The 18,215-nt window shown below is 38.7% G+C and overlaps 2 protein-coding genes and 1 pseudogene across 54 annotated transcripts; 2 read left to right on the plus strand and 1 right to left on the minus strand.

Moving 5' to 3' along the window:
- Positions 1-848: 848 nt before the first annotated feature.
- LOC147942904 (putative F-box/LRR-repeat protein At5g15620) lies at positions 849-18,186 on the minus strand (annotated as a pseudogene).
- Positions 7,499-9,956, plus strand: LOC104792172 (F-box/LRR-repeat protein At3g58900-like). Of its 4 annotated transcripts, none has more exons than XM_087453588.1 (4): positions 7,499-8,058; positions 8,149-9,109; positions 9,216-9,356; positions 9,455-9,956. In XM_087453588.1, exons 2-4 carry the CDS (start codon positions 8,378-8,380, stop codon positions 9,773-9,775), a joined length of 1,194 nt encoding a protein of 397 aa, XP_087309714.1. In that variant the 5' UTR covers positions 7,499-8,058; positions 8,149-8,377; the 3' UTR covers positions 9,776-9,956. The 4 variants fall into 4 exon arrangements, with proteins under 4 accessions (XP_087309714.1, XP_087309716.1, XP_087309715.1 ...); XM_087453589.1 differs by having other exon boundaries at positions 7,898-8,058; positions 8,171-9,109; XM_087453587.1 differs by having other exon boundaries at positions 7,900-8,058; positions 8,166-9,109.
- Positions 10,483-17,715, plus strand: LOC104792174 (uncharacterized). 50 transcript variants are annotated; one of them, XM_087453593.1, is made up of 31 exons: positions 10,548-10,745; positions 10,845-10,955; positions 11,168-11,306; positions 11,394-11,507; positions 11,617-11,683; positions 11,796-11,884; positions 11,972-12,003; positions 12,109-12,160; positions 12,320-12,369; positions 12,452-12,498; positions 12,578-12,670; positions 12,763-12,967; positions 13,064-13,157; positions 13,404-13,687; positions 13,773-13,873; positions 13,972-14,027; positions 14,110-14,197; positions 14,276-14,307; positions 14,393-14,446; positions 14,754-14,805; positions 14,947-15,108; positions 15,241-15,292; positions 15,534-15,603; positions 15,703-15,908; positions 15,992-16,111; positions 16,289-16,407; positions 16,500-16,627; positions 16,788-16,866; positions 16,959-17,010; positions 17,195-17,233; positions 17,387-17,715. In XM_087453593.1, exons 20-23 carry the CDS (start codon positions 14,768-14,770, stop codon positions 15,597-15,599), a joined length of 318 nt encoding a protein of 105 aa, XP_087309719.1. In that variant the 5' UTR covers positions 10,548-10,745; positions 10,845-10,955; positions 11,168-11,306; positions 11,394-11,507; positions 11,617-11,683; positions 11,796-11,884; positions 11,972-12,003; positions 12,109-12,160; positions 12,320-12,369; positions 12,452-12,498; positions 12,578-12,670; positions 12,763-12,967; positions 13,064-13,157; positions 13,404-13,687; positions 13,773-13,873; positions 13,972-14,027; positions 14,110-14,197; positions 14,276-14,307; positions 14,393-14,446; positions 14,754-14,767; the 3' UTR covers positions 15,600-15,603; positions 15,703-15,908; positions 15,992-16,111; positions 16,289-16,407; positions 16,500-16,627; positions 16,788-16,866; positions 16,959-17,010; positions 17,195-17,233; positions 17,387-17,715. The 50 variants fall into 50 exon arrangements, with proteins under 50 accessions (XP_087309732.1, XP_087309729.1, XP_087309748.1 ...); XM_087453596.1 differs by having other exon boundaries at positions 16,959-17,019; positions 17,387-17,576; XM_087453637.1 differs by having other exon boundaries at positions 10,588-10,745; positions 13,773-13,824; positions 13,916-14,027; ... (1 more) ...; positions 15,241-15,369; positions 15,503-15,603.
- Positions 18,187-18,215: the final 29 nt, after the last annotated feature.

Consider the following 18,215-nt stretch of genomic DNA (forward strand, 5'->3'; position numbering starts at 1 on the left):
TATATGAATGATCCAATCAGATGTTAAAAAAAAAATACAAAACTACAATACAGAAAGTATACTATACATATATTTTAGAATATTACAATATAATAACAATACTACTATCTTTAAATTGAAAAATAAAAAGAAACAAACAGTCTTTTCCTTTAATAAATCACTACTTAATGAATTATATGATATAGTTCCTAATTCCTAAAGTAAAAAACAATAAACTTCAAACAAAACAATTTTTACACTATCTAATAGATATATATTTGTAAGGTTGTACATTTAAAAAGTAAAAAGTTTTAGTTATATATATAGTTAATCTATAAAACAATTTATATGAACTATTTATTATAAAAATAAAAACATTAATTAGTTGTTTGATTTTAAGAATAAAAAAGCATTAAATACACTTAAAAAATCATTCTTTGTGATACAAGAAAAAATTCTAGAACATCAAACTTTATGATACAGTATTTTTTGGGGTTTTATCAGGTTTTTGTTTTTTATTAATTGATTTTTATCTTATTTTATAAAAACCAAACTAAACCAATGTCAACATATGTAAAACCGGACCATAAACCTTTTTGACCAAACAAAAATCATACATGAACATATATTAAGTCGTAGCATGAGTAAACTAAGCTTGATTCGAGTAAAAAAGTCAACTGAAAAAGAGCTAATTAACTTAAACAAAAAAGAAGAGAATAGAGTATATTTACCTCCAAAACTTATGAGTAAGTCTAGGATCCCAAGGTAAATTGTAGACCAAGAGTATAAACCAACAAATTGAGGTTCAAAGAAACTCAAGGAACTAGAGAGAGGGGCCAAAGTTACACTTCATGCATTAGTTAATCAATTTAGCTAGAAAAAAACTTGAGCTGGATCTTGCAAGGTCTTAGAAGCGTTAGCAGATCCATGGCGAGTTGCAACTTTGCTTCTTCGTTTGTTGCCCAAGCAAGAACTTTGACAAGCTCAAGACATGGCAATTTCTCCATGAGATGTTTCATTTGCTCCAACTCTCCTTTAGTTCCTCGGAATTTGGTTATCTCTAGGACTTTCACAGGACATGACAACAGAAAATTATACCCACACAAGCACTCGCAAACGGGTCCTATTCCTTGTCGATTCAGATCATTGTGCAAGGGGACCTGAAACAATATGGAAGAATATAGAGAGATATAGAAAACTTATTTTGAGTTGTCCAAAAAAACAAAGTTTAATACATTCATACCTTGATGGAAAGAGTCTCTAGATTCGGAGATCTTTTAAGCAGTAAATGGCACAAGTTTCCAACACGATCCGACCACAGTTGCAATAGATAAACGAGACAGGTTTTCAAACACTGGGATTGCTTCACGTACGGTAGTAATAAAAAATCTGAAAACAAAACAAAAATCAACTAGTCATCATCAATCCTTTGTATTAAGAGAAAAGAATAAAGTACCTCCACGGTTTCAAGAGAAGACAAGTCCATGATCTCAACATTTCTTAGCCCATAGATCAGATTCCTTGGATTAATGCTATACTTAGGAGATCTTCTCCAAGCAAGAGTAAGCTTAGCTTCCACAAGGGCGTCAAGGTTAACAACTGGATACTCATCCGAAACAAAACCAGAGTACTTTAAGTAGACAAGACTCGGAGTATCAAAAGAAAGGCTCCTGATAGCAGACCCAACAAAACCGTAAAAGTCTGTAAAGACTTCACATTCAATGGTAAGTCTCTGAAGGGTAGGGGATGACACGGTGCGACACCATTTCAAATGTTCCCAACGCTTACCAACTATTTCTAATTCCTCAAGAACATGGCAAGCAGAAAGAAGGGCTTCAAACGAACAACCATGATGATTATAGAACCGGGCACAATCAAGAAACAGAGTCTTAAGAGAAGGAAGAGAAGCATTCTCAGGAACCGTAGCAATAACAAACCCTCTTCCTAGTTTCAGTTTAACAAGTGTCTTGCAAGTGAAAACCTCTAAAGGCAGTGAACAAACACTTTTAACAATTACGTCAAGGTGAAGAAGATCCAAAACACTACGACTTAGCACATTACGTATCCAAGTGTTGATAAGAGCCGAGTCAACAACACTCTGTCGATATTTCAAGGAGAATTTGTTTAGTCGGGAGCTGCCTGACACAGACAATACCCTTTCCAAGAAATCTAGGAAACTCCATGGAATACCAAAATCAGAATTTCGATAGTCAAAGTCTTTTTCTTCAAAGCGCAAAAGATGACAGAGTGTTAACGAAATTAATAACTCAACAAATTTAACCAAGACAGAAATGATAAACCATACAACGTTCAAATAAAACACAGCAACGTCATCTCACCAGCAAGAATCTCACAGAGAGAAATCGGCTAAACGATGAGGAAGAGAGTTCCCAAAAGAAATGTCTTACAAACCCAGATAATTCATAAGCATAAAGATGAGCTAAACAATGCTCTTATACTATTAGTGCCCTTAACAGCATTAACGTTTATTTAACTGTCGTCACGTTGACATTCTTCAACCGCAACCGATATTTTCAGCTCTATACAGCTCACCCTTCGCACATGACTAGTCCTTTCTTATGTGCTTCACTCAGCTTCACACGTGCCAGGTGCCAGCTCCCAAATACTATATCAAAGCTCCCTCGTTCGAAGAACCTTGTCCACAAGGTTCAACAGAAGGAAACTTCTTCTGCAAGTCATAGAGATACTCCCAAGTTGCATTGGCTTCAGTCTCGTTAGTCCACTGAACCAGTACCATTGATGCTGCACGCCCCTGTCGCTTAACCATTTTTCGATCCAAGATAGCCACTGGTTCTTTGAGAAGGACATCCACAACCACATAAGGTAGTTGAGTCGAAGTGAGCACATTACCTACTGCTGCTTTAAGTTGAGAAACGTGGAACACCGGATGAATAAGTGAACCAGCAGGAAGCAACAGCCTCTAAGCGACCTTACCACAACAATCAACAATCTTGTATGGGCCAAAATACTTGGGGGATAGCTTCTGATTAGAACGGACCACCACTGAGCCCTGACGGTAAGGCTGTAACTTTACAAAAACCAAATTCCCTATAGCAAACTCCCTCGTTGTGCGATGAGCATCGGCGATCTGTTTCATCCTGTGTTGAGCCCTTAAAAGATGAAATTTCAGAATTAAGAGCATTTGTTCACGTTCTTGCAAACTCCTTGCTACTACCGCCACTTTAGATTCTCCAGGCAGGTAAGGTAAGTGGAGAGGAGGAGCTTGTCCAACACTGCCTCAAACGGACTCAATTGCGTTGCAGTGTGGAAATTGGTATTATACCAAAATTCAGCTAAAGGCAACCATTGACTCCATAAATGAGGGCGATCACTGCACATACACCGGAGATAAGTCTCCAAACAACGATTCACCACTTCAGTTTGGCCATCACTCTGAGGATGATAGGCGCTGGAGAAATGCAAATCAACGCCTTGCATTGCAAACAGTTCCCGCCAAAATGCACTGAGAAACACTGTGTCTCGGTCACTTACAATCGAGCGAGGACATCCATGAAGCTTGTACACGGTTTCAAGGAACACTTGTGCCACAAACATAGCAGTGTAAGGATGGGAGAGAGCCATGAAGTGAGCTGCCTTTGTTAACCTGTCAACCACCACGAATATGATTGTTTTACCTACAGATTCCAGAAGACCGTCTATAAAGTCCATTGACAAATCAGTCCAGATTGCTTCTGGAATATCTAGAGGTTGGAGCAAACCAGGGTAAGCCGCAATCTCATATTTGCACCATTGACATACCACACAACTTCGAATATAGGTTTGAATATCCACAATCATTCCACGCCAATAGAACAAACCTTTCACCTTTTGATACGTTGCGTCTCTGCCAGAATGTCCTCCAGAACCCGAACAATGCATCCATTGGAGAATAGAGTTCCTGAGTTGAGAATCATTAGGGACTACGATTTTATTTTTCCTCCGCAATACAAACTGCACCCATGAGTAATGCTTCTTGGCATTTGGATTTGAAGAGAGCTCTGCAATGAGATGTTTTAACTCCGCATCGGTTTCATAATGAGCCTGAATGTCTTTCAGCAAATCACATTCTAACACGGACATAGCCATATGTAGGACCTCTGCTCCTTCGACTCTTGACAAAGCATCAGCTGCCACATTATCTTTACCTTGTCGGTATTGGATCTCGTAGTCAAACTCCAATAATTTTGGGAGCCATTGTTGCTGGATTGGTGTGTTCAAGCGTTTCTCCAAGAGATACTTGAGGCTTCGTTGATCTGTCTTTATGATAAAATGGTTGGGGAGTAGGTAGTGACGCCACTTCTGAATCGCAAAAACCACCGCCAACATTTCCTTCTTGTAGATAGACAGATTTAACTGTTTACCTTTTAAGTGGCGACTAATGAAAGCTAAAGGATGTCCCTCTTGCATAAGCATTGCCCCAATCCCTTTCGTACTTGCATCTGTTTCCACCAAGAAAGGCTTGTCAAACCGTGGTAAGGCAAGAACAGGAGCCTGACTCAATGCCATGTTAAGATGGTTGAAAGCCTCCAAAGCCTCAGATGACCACACAAACAAATCTTTTTAAGTGAGCAGAGTCAAAGGTCGAGCGATCCTGCCAAATTTTGACAAAACGCCTGTAGTAACCTGCTAGACCCAAGAATCCTCTCAGTTGCTTCAAATTCACCGGTACGGGCCACTCTGTAACAGCGTTGACCTTGGCAGGGTCCGTAGACACTCCACCAGCAGCAATAAAATGCCCCAAATACTCAACTTTAGCTGTTGCAAAAGCGCACTTACCCTCCTTGGCATACAGTTGGTTCAAACGCATAGTGTGAAACACTTGCTGTAAATGTTTGACATGATCCTCCATATTCAGACTGTATACCAGTATGTCATCAAAGAAGATTAGGACGAACTTACGTAAGAACTCCTTGAACACCGAATTCATTAGCCCTTGAAATGTCGCTGGTGCATTGGTTAAGCCGAAAGGCATAACTAGGTATTCAAAGTGTCTGTTGTGAGTCTTGAATGCCGTTTTGTGGATATCCTCAGGTTCCATTCGAACTTGATGATAACTTGCACGCAAGTCAATCTTCGAAAATACCACATAACCTCCCAACTCGTCCATAAGATCCTCAATGAGTGGAATAGGGAATCTATTCGTTATGGTCAACCCATTTAGTCTTCTGTAATCAACACAAAGGCGCCACGTTCCGTCTTTCTTCTTTACTAACACCACCAGAGAAGAAAATGGACTTGAGCTGACACGTATGGTCCCTGCCTTCAACAACTCCTGAACAATCTTATCGATTTCATCTTTCTGATAAACTGCATAACGATAGGGCCTTTGATTCACAAGATCTGCTCCTTCTTTGAGCACAATCTTGTGGTTATGATCCTTCCTAAAAGGTGGTAAAGCTGTTGGCTCCTCAAAGATGTCAGAAAAGCTTTTCTTAAGTTGCAATACAGATGCGTTATTAACATTATCTTCAAGACTAGTTTCCGCAGTGAATAACATCATTCCGTCCGGTTCTAACACTTCATTGGCACAGATCATGGAGATTTGAGCCGACTCTTCTTGCACCTTGTTAAACTTGGTCGCTTTCATTGTTCTCACTGCTCCCTGCTTGATCCCATGAAGCAATATTCTTTATTTTTTCCACCAGAACCCCATTTCTAACTTCTGCAGGTTCCAAGTCAAATCACCCAATGGTGCCAACCATTGAACTCCTAACACCATGTCACAACCTCATAAAGGGATTAACATGAAATCGTCCTTGAAAGGAGTGCCTTGGAATGTCCAGTCAAACTATGTCACCCTGCCCTGAACTCCCAGCTTACTTCCATCTGCCATTGTTACATTGGTAAACCCTGCTGACTGCACTGCAACTCCTAACGACTTAGCAGTTCGTGGATCCATAAAATTATGGGTGGATCATGTGTCTAAGAGGATTAACAATACCTTCTTACCATGTATCCCTCTCACTTTCAGAGTACGATATTCAGTGACCCCTGAAACAATACTGATTGAGACCCTTGGTGTATCATTGTCTTCATCACCAGTAACCTGAACTTCCGGATTCTCCCACTCTCCTGGTTCCTCATCCACTTCTATCATATAAACCTGTGACTTCTTATGCTTCAAGTAGTGATCAGGGGTGTATTTCTCATCACATATGTAACATAGCCCCTTGGCACATCGTTCACTCATTTCTTCTTGGGATAAGAATCTCCTGTTCTTTGGTGCTACAAAACTGGTGTCACTCTCAGAAGATTGAGCTACCTGCTTCTCCTTCTCAGCTACCTTTTTTTCACCATGGGACTAGCAAAGTTTGATTTAGATGACGTCCACCCTCCTGAATTCCCTTTCTGCACCGGATGAGCCTTCACATACAGCCTTCCCAATACTAAGCATTGACGAACTGTTTGGGGTTGAAACATGCGAATATGCATCTGTGTGTCCAATCTAAGGCCAGCTAGATAAGCTCTCATCAGGTAATCCTCAGAGAGAGTCACTCTGTTTTGTATCAACTCAAACCGTTGATGGTAATCAACAATAGCATTCATTTCCTGCAGCTGTTTAAGCTTCGCAACACATCCTCAAATCGTTCCTGCAACAACAATTTATAAGATGGCCAATCACGCAAAACATTCCTTCCCAACGGCGTCTGAACCAAAGACTGATGCCAAGCCGCCGCATGACTGTCAAAATGCATGGCCGCCATCTTAACCTTGAAATCACCAGGGGTGAAATCCAAAGAGAAAAAGTCCTCCACCTTGAAAAACCACTCCGACAGGCGTTCTCCATTGAATCGGGGAAAGTCGACATTTCCAACTCTTGTTAGCCCCGAATAGTGAATCTGATGATTCTGATAACCTGATCCGTCACCTCTGCTTTGATATCCTGATCCCTCTCCTCTGTTATGATCAGAACTCTCCACCACGCGCTCCGGTGTTGTCGATACTACCAGTGCTCCACCATCACAGATTTGCTTCCCACCAAATGAAGGTTGTTATCCAGACCTCATCTTCATCATTTCAAACATATCGGCAATGTTTGCATCAATTTTTTTGTTTTGTTCAGCAATATTTTTGTTTTGTTCAATAATCGCAACTTCTAAAGCTGAAGTTCGATCAAGTACCTGAGCGATCTGGGAACCCAGTGTAGTTTCCATCACTGGAACCACCGATCCACCCATTTCCAACACCTCTTCAGCTCGAGTGAGTTGAGATCTCGTTTCCACCGCTCGAGGACTCGCTTAGTTCTGATATCAGTGTTAACGAAATTAATAACTCAACAAATTTAACTAAGACAGAAATGATAAACGATACAACGTTCAAATAAAACGCAGAAACATCATTTCACCAGCAAGAATCTCACAGAGAGAAACCGGCTAAACGATGAGGAAGAGAGTTTCCAAAAGAAATGTCTTACAAACCCAGATAATTCATAAGCATAAAGATGAGCTAAACAATGCTCTTATACTACTAGTGCCGTTAACAGCGTTAACATTTATTTAACTGTCGTCACATTGACATTCTTCAACCGCAACCGACATTTCCAGCTCCATACAGCTCACTCTTCCAACGTGACTAGTCCCTTCTTATCTGCTTCACCCAGCTTCACACGTGCCAGGTGCCAGCTCCCAAATATAATATCACATAGAAGAAGCGGGACTATGATGTTCTGTTTGAAATCATTCTCGAGCAGAACCCGATGCTAGCATCAGCAATACAGGCTCGGCGTGCAACCAACTCAGAGCAAGCTGAGACATCCAGGGATCGGGAGATGACTGAGCAAGACCAAGCTGCGGCAGCGGTAGTCCAAGCTATGGAGAATAGATTTATGATTAAATGTTTCCCAATTTGGTTCGGTTCGGTTTTTGTTTATTTAATTTTAAAATCCCGGTTCAAAAATACAATGAAACGAAGCGGCTTGTAGAATCAGATTCTTTCCTCCTCGTAACTTGGATCTTCATATGTTGGCTCTTCTCTCTCGAGATCATCGGCCTTCGATTTCGGTTTAAGACTTTGCATCTGTACAAGGTGGGTGCCGAAGATAACTATTCTCCATTGAAGGTATTTTAAGATCATTTTGCTTTCTGTGGATTCCTAACCTATTTACGATCAATCGCTTCTCTGTTTATGTATGAGTTGATGTTTTGATAGCTTTGAGATTTGTGTAGTTCAGAGGATGAATCTCTTCTGAAGTCTACCAGATGATCTCCTTTGTCATATATTGTCCTTCCTTACCACAAAGGAGGCTGCTTTGACATCGGTTCTCTCCCAGAGGTGGCGCAATCTGTTTGCTTTTGTCCCTCATCTCGAGTTTGACGACTCTGTCTTCCTTCATCAAGAAGAGGGTAAGCCGGAAAGAGTCCGAAATCCGCAGAGCTTCATGGATTTTGTGGATAGAGTATTGGCTTTGCAGAGTGATTCTCCCATAGTCAAATTCTCTCTCAAGTGTAAAACTGGTGTTGACTCAGATCGTGTGGATCGTTGGTTATGTAATGTGCTGAAGCGTGGCGTATCGGACCTTGATCTTTTCATTGATTTCAGAGATTTATATTGGCTGCCTCACGAAGTGGGTGTCAGTAGGACACTGGTTGAGCTGAGATTAGGAAGTGAATTTGATCTTTATTGGTGGGAGAAGGATATATGCTTACCGATGCTTAAAACTCTTGTTCTTGACTCCTGCGGGTTATGTATTGGTCTGTTTCAAATTCTTCTTCCTGCTTGCCCTGCGCTTGAGGAGTTAGACATGACTAATACGCGGTGGAGGGAGTCCAATGTGACTGTGTCTAGCCCGACCCTCAAGGAGCTGTTTATTGATCTCCATGGTTGTGGTAGCCTAGTTAGTCTGAAGAGTCTTTCATTTGACGCTCCTAGTCTTGTTTACTTTTATTACTGTGATTTTCTTGCGGAGGACTATCCACAAGTTAACTTTGAAAACTTAGTCGAGGCTCAAATCAACCTTTTATTAACTCAAGCTCAAATCGAGCAAGTAAGAGCACTCAATAACGAAATGTTGTTTGTGGATGATGTTTTCCCTGGTCTTAGCAATGCGTGGAAGCTCATCACTGGTCTAAGAAATGTTCAAGAACTGTACTTGTCTCCTGATGCCCTTGAGGTCATCTTACTCTGTGTAGCGTATATTTCTGGCTGGACGGGATGATATTAAGAAATCAATTATTCCATTTGCGTGATTTCTAAGAGTTGTTTTTTCTCGTTTGCAGGTGCTTTCTAGGTGCTGTGAAGCAATGCCAGTGTTCAACAACCTCAAATTGTTAAGTATTTGGAGTGACATGAATCGGGGATGGCAAGCAATGCCAGTTCTTTTAAGGAATTGCCCACATTTAGAAACTCTAATCATTGAGGTAGAACTACAATCCATGAAACTACATGGACAAAACATCTGTTAAAGAAGCAGTTCACACTTACGACAACCTTATTGTCTCATTTACGATGCTTTCAGGGTCTCTTACACTATGTGACAGATAAATGCGGGTATGTCTGTGACTGTATTTCTCGGGAGGACAAAGTCCGTCCGCTCACATCTTGTCCAGTAAAGAAGTTACAGATTTATGAGTTTGGAGGAACAATTAGAGAACTAGAGATGATCATGCGTTTCTTGGATGTTTTTCGGTGTTTGAAGGAGATGGAGATATATGCTCACGAGGGTATTCCTACACTATGCAAAGACCCTAAAAGGATTGAACTTGTCTGGAAGATGATGAACTTCTACAATAAGTTATGGACTTGCGATGTTCAATTACTAGTGCGCGGTCACTTGTAAGGGAAGTGGACTGCACTTTTTAAATATTTGTGGGAGTAAACGCAGCTCATAGTTTTGGTCAAAGTCTGCTTTTAATTCTCTCTTGCCTTTTCTCATTGATACTCTGTTACGTGTTTGCCTTTCTTTTTTCGTAATGTTACATTGTCACGACTCCCGAGACTAATAAACGTCTTTTCGCAAACTTGGCATTGTCATAAGAAGAAGAAGAAGAGTAAGAAGAAAATTAGTTTGGTCGACTTAAACTTAAACTGAACCAAAGTCAGTTTCTGAAAAACAATGAGAAAGTTTTGTTCATAGTAGATATCATTGCGCAATCAATTTGTTGTAGAGAGACTCACGCACCATGATTCCGTCATTGCAACTTAATGACTTCTTGTAGAGTTTCATCATCTTCACTTATCAAGACAAAGATCAAAGTGGATGAATCATCAAGGATACCTACAAAAATAAAACAGAATCTTCTCTTCATCCTATCCCGATTTCGAAGTCTCTGAACGGTCAAGAGTCTTTCACTTCTTAACTTTATCGTCTAGTAACATAAAGATAAAAAAAACTTAGCATATTATAAAAGGAAAGCCCACGGCTTAAAGGCCCACTAATCCCCAAACGAATTGCCTTTTTTTATTATTCTTTACATCAAAAGACAAAACGCATCGTTTTAAGAAAACAGAAACATTAATAGTAATCCAGAAAGTTCCAATCGTAGAAAAGAAAAAAACTTACACAATCTTAATTTCCTTTTTCTTACTCCTAATTTTCCAATTTTTATCTATTTGGCAGTTTATAAATACTCTCTCCGAGCCCAGTCTCCTGAAGAAATCAAACTAAAGTTCACAGAGAGTGCGAGAGTCAGAGTGCGAGAGAGAGAGAGAGAGAGAGAGAGAGAGAGAGAGAGTGTTCGATCCTAACGGCGGCGAGAGAGAGAGAGAGAGAGAGAGAGCAAGCAGACCTGAAGAACAAGTCAGAGGAGGTATCGTTTCGTGTTTCAATTTCAATTTTCGTGTGAATGTTTATTTTTTGTTTTTGGAAATATTTAGGGTTGTTTCTTTTTGGGGTGAAACTGAAACAGGTGTTGTGTGTTCGTGGACGAGGACTGACGATGATTTGATTCGACTCAGAACAAACACGGTCGCCGGCGTGCGTGTTCGGTGACTCAGACTGATCGATTACAAAACATAAGGTAATAGAATGGTCTTTGTCTTCTCGGCGTTGTTTTTCTTTTTATAGTTTGAATCGATTTTGATTTTTTTTATTCTGCTATTATAATTACAGAGGTGGTGTCGATGTTTTGCTTTTGAAATAAGAGTAATTCGTTCTTGTATTATATGAGGATCTTAATTAACTAATGGGTTTGTTCCATTCTTTCTTTTGCCTGGTGAAACGACGATACAGGTTTGTGTCATGATGCGTCTTTGGAGGTCTAGCACTTTGAGCCCAATTGATCTTTATCTATCCTCATCTTCTTAGCTTCTCTTCATGTTGGTAGTCGAAGCTTTAAAATGCCAATGACAAAGAGACTGCTTCTGCCCAGGTATGAAGTTTTTAGAACACTTAGTTAGCTTATTGTCTAATACTTAATTATATGTTTTTTACATTATTGGTTGTCTTTCTTTTTCAGTGATAGGCTTCCTCCTAGTTCCAGTTCTGACATGACAAGTGATCCTGATGTTGTGACTTGTAAGGTACTACTTCAATCTTTTGGTAGAGTGATGAAGCTCAATCGTCAAGTCAGGCAAGCCAGACTCATTACTCACAATCACTCAATACATTCGTTTCAATTCCCCATCCATATATATGTGAGACTGAGATTTCTTTTTTTTTTCCTGCTTTTGCTTCTGTAGATGATGGAGATATTATTAGGGATGATGCTGAATCGTGGACCCTAATGATGTTAAAATCCTCTTCACTGTAAGTCATGTCAAAATCCTCATCTTTTCTCTATTTTGTTCTGTTTCAATTTTTTCTATCTCCCTCAGCCAATGATCCTTTTTGTTTTTTTTTTTTTTGGTTGAACAACAAGGTACCACTCAAGTGGAAACTCGGCGACAAGGCACCATAATTCAAAGCAAAACCCTTGATTTTACTGAGCTAAATGGTGTCCAGAAGCAGGTACATTGTGTTTTATTTATTTCTTCTTCTTTTGTTTTTTTATTCAACCGTGTAACAATAATCTCAGGTTTAGGTTTCGTTTTGCAGGTTTGCTTAAAAAGCTTGAAGCTAAGTATAAGGTATGAAAAAACATGTTCCACTATTCACTAAGGCTGATTGTTATAATTCAGACTTAAAAGAAAATATATTAAGGAAGCTTCTTCTAATTCTCTATTTTTGTGCAGATTGGAGATATGCCATGGCTTTGAAGATTGAAGAAGATTCAGAACCAAAAAGGTAAAACATCAAACTGATTCTTCTTGTTATAGGTGTCTTTGACTCAATACATCTTCCGTTCTCGTCCACTTCGATTTCCCAATCTTTAAGTCAATAAGTTGCTTTAAATCACGGATTCTACTTTATTTGTCAATTTTATAAACTGTAATGTAATTTCAGATACTCGAAGAGCACGACCTCTTAAGAGAGCTAAATGGTGCATGAAGCAGGTACTTTGTGTTTTCTTTGTTTCTTGTTTTTCTTTCTATCAACAGTATAACTAGAATCTCAGGTTTACGTTTCGTTTTGCAGGTTTTCATAAAGTGGATGTGTTTGAAAAGCTTGAAGCTAAGTGTAAGGTATGAAAATAACATTTTGCAGTAAAATTGTTTTTTTTTTAGCTCTTCACTGTAACGTTTTTGAGTTATGTTTGGTTAGGCTGAAGGAAAAGAAGGGAAAGAAGAAGGAGAAGATGATGAAGAAGTTGAAGAATCAGAGGGAGAAGAATCTGATTACAGAGATTATTATCAGGTTCCACTTATTGTCCATATTAATTGTAACATTGTGATTCTTCTTCTCAAGTTTGTTTAAAACTTTGTTCTTCTTAAATGTTTGTTTTGTAGAATCAAGACTTCGATGAAGATGACGACGATTATAATCAGGCAGATGATGGAGGGATAATATGGGGATATTAAATAGTGGCTTTCTTTCTTTCTTTAGGCTGAAACAGGTGTGTGTTCGTGTTTTCCAACCAAGACGATGATTTGAAGGAAGAAGAATGTTCATGGCAAAGCAATCAGATGATGCTCTTCTCGGAGCTGTTGGATGGTATGTGGTATACTCGGAACTTTAGTTCAAATTTTTTTTCTTGACCATACCATATTTCTATTTTGGATTTATCTGAAGTTAGGATTTTTCTTGCAGATTCGTGCGGCTCTTGAAGTATTTGTCAATTTTAGGACCGATAACAGTGTTACCACATGTGACGAGAGAGTAAACAGGCCTGAACAAGTCAGAGGTATCTTCTCGTTTTCTTCTAAACCTATGAATCGATTTGATTTTCGTGTGAATGTTTTTGCTTTTAAAATTAGAGTTTCACTTTTGTATTATATGGGAATATTAAATAGTTCGGCTATTATAATTACAGAGGTGGTATCGATGTTTTGCTTTGAAATAAGAGTTTCTTTCTTGTATTATATGGGGATCTTAATTAACTAATGTGTTTGTTCCTTTCTTTCTTTTGCATGGTGAAACGGCGATACAGGTTTGTGTCTGTAGCTGTGTGTTCCAAACCAGGACGATGAATCATATTTTTTCAAGGACGTACAAAAGCATCAAGGTTTATCACTGAGTGGGAGGGGACTTCTCTTGTAAGTATGTTGTTGTCAGGACGGTGATCTGTGGTTTGGTTGAGCTGTCATGATGCGTCTCTGGAGGTCTAGCACTTTGAGCCCAATTGATCTTTTATCTATCCTCGTCTTCTTAGCTTCTATCATGTTGTTAGTCGAAGCTTTAAAATGCCAATGACAAGGGAATGCTTCTGCCCAGGTATGAAGTTTAGAACATTTAATTACCTTATTATCTAATACTTATATGTTTTTACGCTGTTGGTTGTCTTTCTTTTTCGTGATAGCTTCCTGCTAGTTCCAATTCTGATATGACAAGTGATCCTGGTGTTATGACTTGTAAGGAACTACTTACTTCTTTTGGTAGAGAGAAGAGCTCAATCGTCAAGTCAGACTCATTACTCACAATCACTCAATACATTTGTTTCAGTTCCCCATCCATATGTGAGACTGAGATTTCTGTTTTTCCTGCTTGTGCTTCTCTAGATGATGGAATTGGAGATATTATTAGGGATGATGCTGAATCGTTGACCCAAATGACGGTAAAATCCTCTTCACTGTAAGTTATGTCAAAATCCTCTGCTTTTCTTTATTTTGTCCTTTTTTTTTTTGTTGAACAATAAGGTACTACTGAAGTGGAACTCAGCGACAAGGAACCAGAATTCAAAGCAATATCCTTGATTTTACTTGGGTAAATGGAGTCCAGAAGCAGGTACATTGTGTTTTATTTGTTTCTTGTTTTTTAACCAACAGTGTAACAATAATCTCAGGTTTATGTTTCGTTTTGCAGATTTGCTTAAAAAGCTTGAAGCTAAGTATAAGGTATGAAAAAAATGTACCACTATTCACTAACCACTTAAAAAAATTGATTGAGGAAGCTTCTTCTAATTCTCTATTTTTTGTGCAGATCGGAGATATGCTATGGGTTTGAAGAATGAAGAAAAAATTTAGAACCAAGAAGGTAACAACATCAAACTGATTCTTCTAGTTATATAGGTGTCTTTGACTCAACACATCTTCCTTCCTCGTCCACTACACTTTGCCATTCTTTAAGTCAGAAAGTTCTTTAAATTGCAGATTCTGTTTTATTTGTTAATTTATAAATTGAATGTGTTTGAAAAGCTTGAAGCTAAGTCTAAGGTATATATAGGTCTTTCTCTTTCCTTGTCTGATTCCTCAAATTTGCTTTTTATTTAGGTTGTTCTTTTAGTTCAGACTTAAAACATCATAGTTAACGAAGCTTTGTCTAATTCTCTATTTTTGTGCAGATTGGAGATATGCTATGGGTTTGAATAATGATGAAGATTCAGAACCAAAAAGGTAACAACATCAAAATGACTCTTCTAGTTGTAGGTGTCTTTGAATTAATACGTCTTCCTTCCACGGTCGGCTTCAATTTGCCAATCTTTTAAGTCAGCAAGTTTCATATTTGTTAACTTAAAAATCATATTGCAATTTCAGATACTCGAAGAACATGGCCTGTGAAGAGAGACAAAATGGAGTCAAGAAGCAGGTACGTTGTGTTTTATTTGATTCTTGTTTTTTTTATCAACAGTGTAACAAGAATCTCAGGTTTATGTTTCGTTTCGCGGTTTGCTTGAAAAGCTTGAAGCTAAGTGTAAGGTTTTAAAAAAAAACATGTTCCAGTATAATCTTACATTTTGTTTTCACTAAGGCTGGTTGTGAACTTGTGACAATTCAGACTTAAAAAAATATATATTAAGGAAGCTTCTTCTAATTCTCTATATTGTGCAGATCGGAGATTTGCTATGGGTTTGTAGAAAGAAGAAGATTCAGAACCGAAAAGGTAAAACATCAAACTGACTCATAAAAAAATCAAAGGCATTACAAGGTGACGAGTGAGAGAGCCAAAACAAGTCAGAGGTATCCTTCTAAACCCTATTGAAATCGATTTTGCTTTTGAAAATAAGAGTTTTATTCTTGTATTATATGGGGATCTTAATTAACTAATGGGTTTCACGTTTCTTTCATTTTGGGTGGTGAATCGACGAAACAGGTTTGTGTCTGTGGCTGTGTGTTCCAAACAGGACGATGAATTATATTTTTTCAAGGACGTACGAAAGCATGAAGGTTTGGCACTGAGAGGGGACTAATCTGGTAAGTATGTTGTCAGGACAGTGATGTGTGGTTTGGTTGAAAACACACAACTAATTCATTGACCCAACAACACATATGTTTTTTTTTCTTTTTTTCCAGGATGTCATCGCTGTCATACAAAATCTAAAGGAGGTGTCTCTGAAGATAAAGCCGGTGTATCTTAGTTGAGCTATCATGATGCGTCTCTAGAGATCTAGCACTTTGAGCCCAAAAATTTATCTTTATATATCCTCGTCTTCTTAGCTTCTATCATGTTGTTAGTCGAAGCTTTAAAATGCCAATGACAAGAGACTGCTTCTGTCCAGGTATGATTTTTCATGAACACTTAATTACCTTAATGTCATAATACTTATATGTATTTACATTAGTGGTTGTCTTTCTTTTTCAGTGATAGGCTTCCTTACAGTTCCAATTCTGACATGACAAGTGATCCTGGTGCTGTTATTGTTACTTGTAAGGAACTACTTCAATCTTTTGGTAGAGAGAAGAAGCTCAATCGTCAAGTCAGGCGAGTCAGACTCTTTACTCACAATCACTCAATGCATTCGTTTCAATTCCCCATCCATATGTCACCCCAATTGATCTTTTTCTATCCTCGTCTTCTTAGCTTCTATCAGGCAGATGATGGAGGGATAATATGGGGATATTAAATAGTGGGTTTCTTTCTTTCTTTTGGGTGAAACAGGTCTGTGTTCGTGTTTTCCAACCAAGACGATGATTTATTGACTCAAGGATGAAGTAAATTCAAAACAAAAACGGCGCCGGCATTCTTACATTAACACCATCAAACAAACTGATTAAAAGGTAACATTGGTCTGTCTTCCCTTGTCCACTTCCATAAAAGTGAGGCGAGTTATCGTTTTAACCGGTTTATTTGTATTTTTTGGCTGAAACAGGTGTGTGTTCGTGGTGCAACCAGGACGCTTTCTTATTTGACTCAGATCTTTTGAAGGATGAAGTAGATTCATTACATAAAACAGTCGCCGCCGTTCTTACAGTAACAACATCAAACTTATTTTAAAAGGTAACATTGGTCTTTGTCTTGACTCATTAGAAGTTGGCGAGATGTTTTTTTTCTGAAGGTAGGGATTTAGAATCGTGGGTGGGGTATATTTGGTTGTAATCAAAGAGGTTATTTTTAGCCACTGAAATGTCTAAGACATTGCGTCTGCGCTCTGTATCAGGAGTTGATTTTAGCTTCTGGGAGATGCCCATTGAAAGAGCTGCTTTGGGAGTTCCCACGAGGCTTATGTTACCCACGAGGTGCTTGATTGAAAATCTCAGATGCAGATTTCTGTGGACAGATTGTTAAGTACTATGGACTAATATATTAAAGCATTTCTTATGTTCTTCAGATTGACAGAATAGCTCCTTCATTCAGCACGTACTGGAGATGCGAACCACGAGGTAAAATAGGTACAGTCTAAGGGAAATCAAATTCTCTTAATGACGTTGTAGATCTTTCTTTTGCTAGATTGTGGTTTCCATCTGGTTTCTCATAGTATAAAAGAGTAATTAATTTCTCACCAAAAATATACTCTGGATGGGGAGATAAGGATTTAGTTTGCTTTCTGTCTTTTGATCTTTACAGGAATGATGGCATCAGAAGTAGATACAGCATTTTGACAAGGTTTGATAGTCAGGAATGTACGGATACATTCTACCAACATTTTAAAGGGAAACAATTCAATTCTCTGGAGGCATTATTTTCTTTTGAGTCAACCTATGTCAGATGTATATTTACGTTGAATATGAAACCAACTGTATCTTTGTGATTGTTCAGCTGCTGCCAACTCTATGCTGGAAGATGCATGTATGTCGTCGACTGCGTTTTACTCTAGATGTTCAGTTTACCTGTTAGAGTGGATCTGTTGACCATGCACACCCTTCTGCTGCTGGCCCGATAGAGAAACCTACTGGTTCAGTTTGTCTTGGTAAAGTCTTAACCTTAATTATTCAAATTTATGCAGAAATATGGCTTAGTCTAGCTCTAGAAAAAGTGTAAATCTAGACATTGGTACTAAAATTGACATATCTGGTGTCATGTATTGGCTACGTTTGGTTTGGGTATATTCTAAACCTTGTGAACCACATGATACGTTTTCATCCTCATAGACTTTACTGTGCACCCTTACTCGTTGGCATTGCAACTTTGATAACTTGTTGTGGTGGATCAGCGTCTCCATGATAAATCGAAGTGTTTACGGACTTTGAAGTCTGTAGGACACTCCTCTTCACCGTAAATCTGCATCTCATTCAAACATGGAAAATAGTTCAACAAATGCAATTACTATGTATGGGGTTGATTTGTAAGGGTCTTGAGGCTCGGATTTGAAAAGGTCTTACCATCGAGCTCAGGGCAACCAGAAAGAAAGAAGCTTCTCAAACTGAGAACAAAGAGTATCAACTGAGTCTAGAACACGAGAGTTTTAAGCATTGGTAATAAAATGTTCAGGGACAAATGCAAATGGATAGATAGCGCCATCTCTTGGGGAGAACCGAAGTCAAAGCAGTCTCCTTTGTGGGAAGGAAGGACAATATGTGACATAGAACCTCATCGGGTAAACTGCTGACAGGATCCATCTTCTATGCAGTGATAACATAAGAGTGTA

The sequence above is a fragment of the Camelina sativa genome, chromosome 6, assembly GCF_030686135.1.
Source record: "Camelina sativa cultivar CO46 ecotype springtype chromosome 6, ASM3068613v1".
Taxonomy (NCBI): Eukaryota; Viridiplantae; Streptophyta; class Magnoliopsida; order Brassicales; family Brassicaceae; genus Camelina; species Camelina sativa.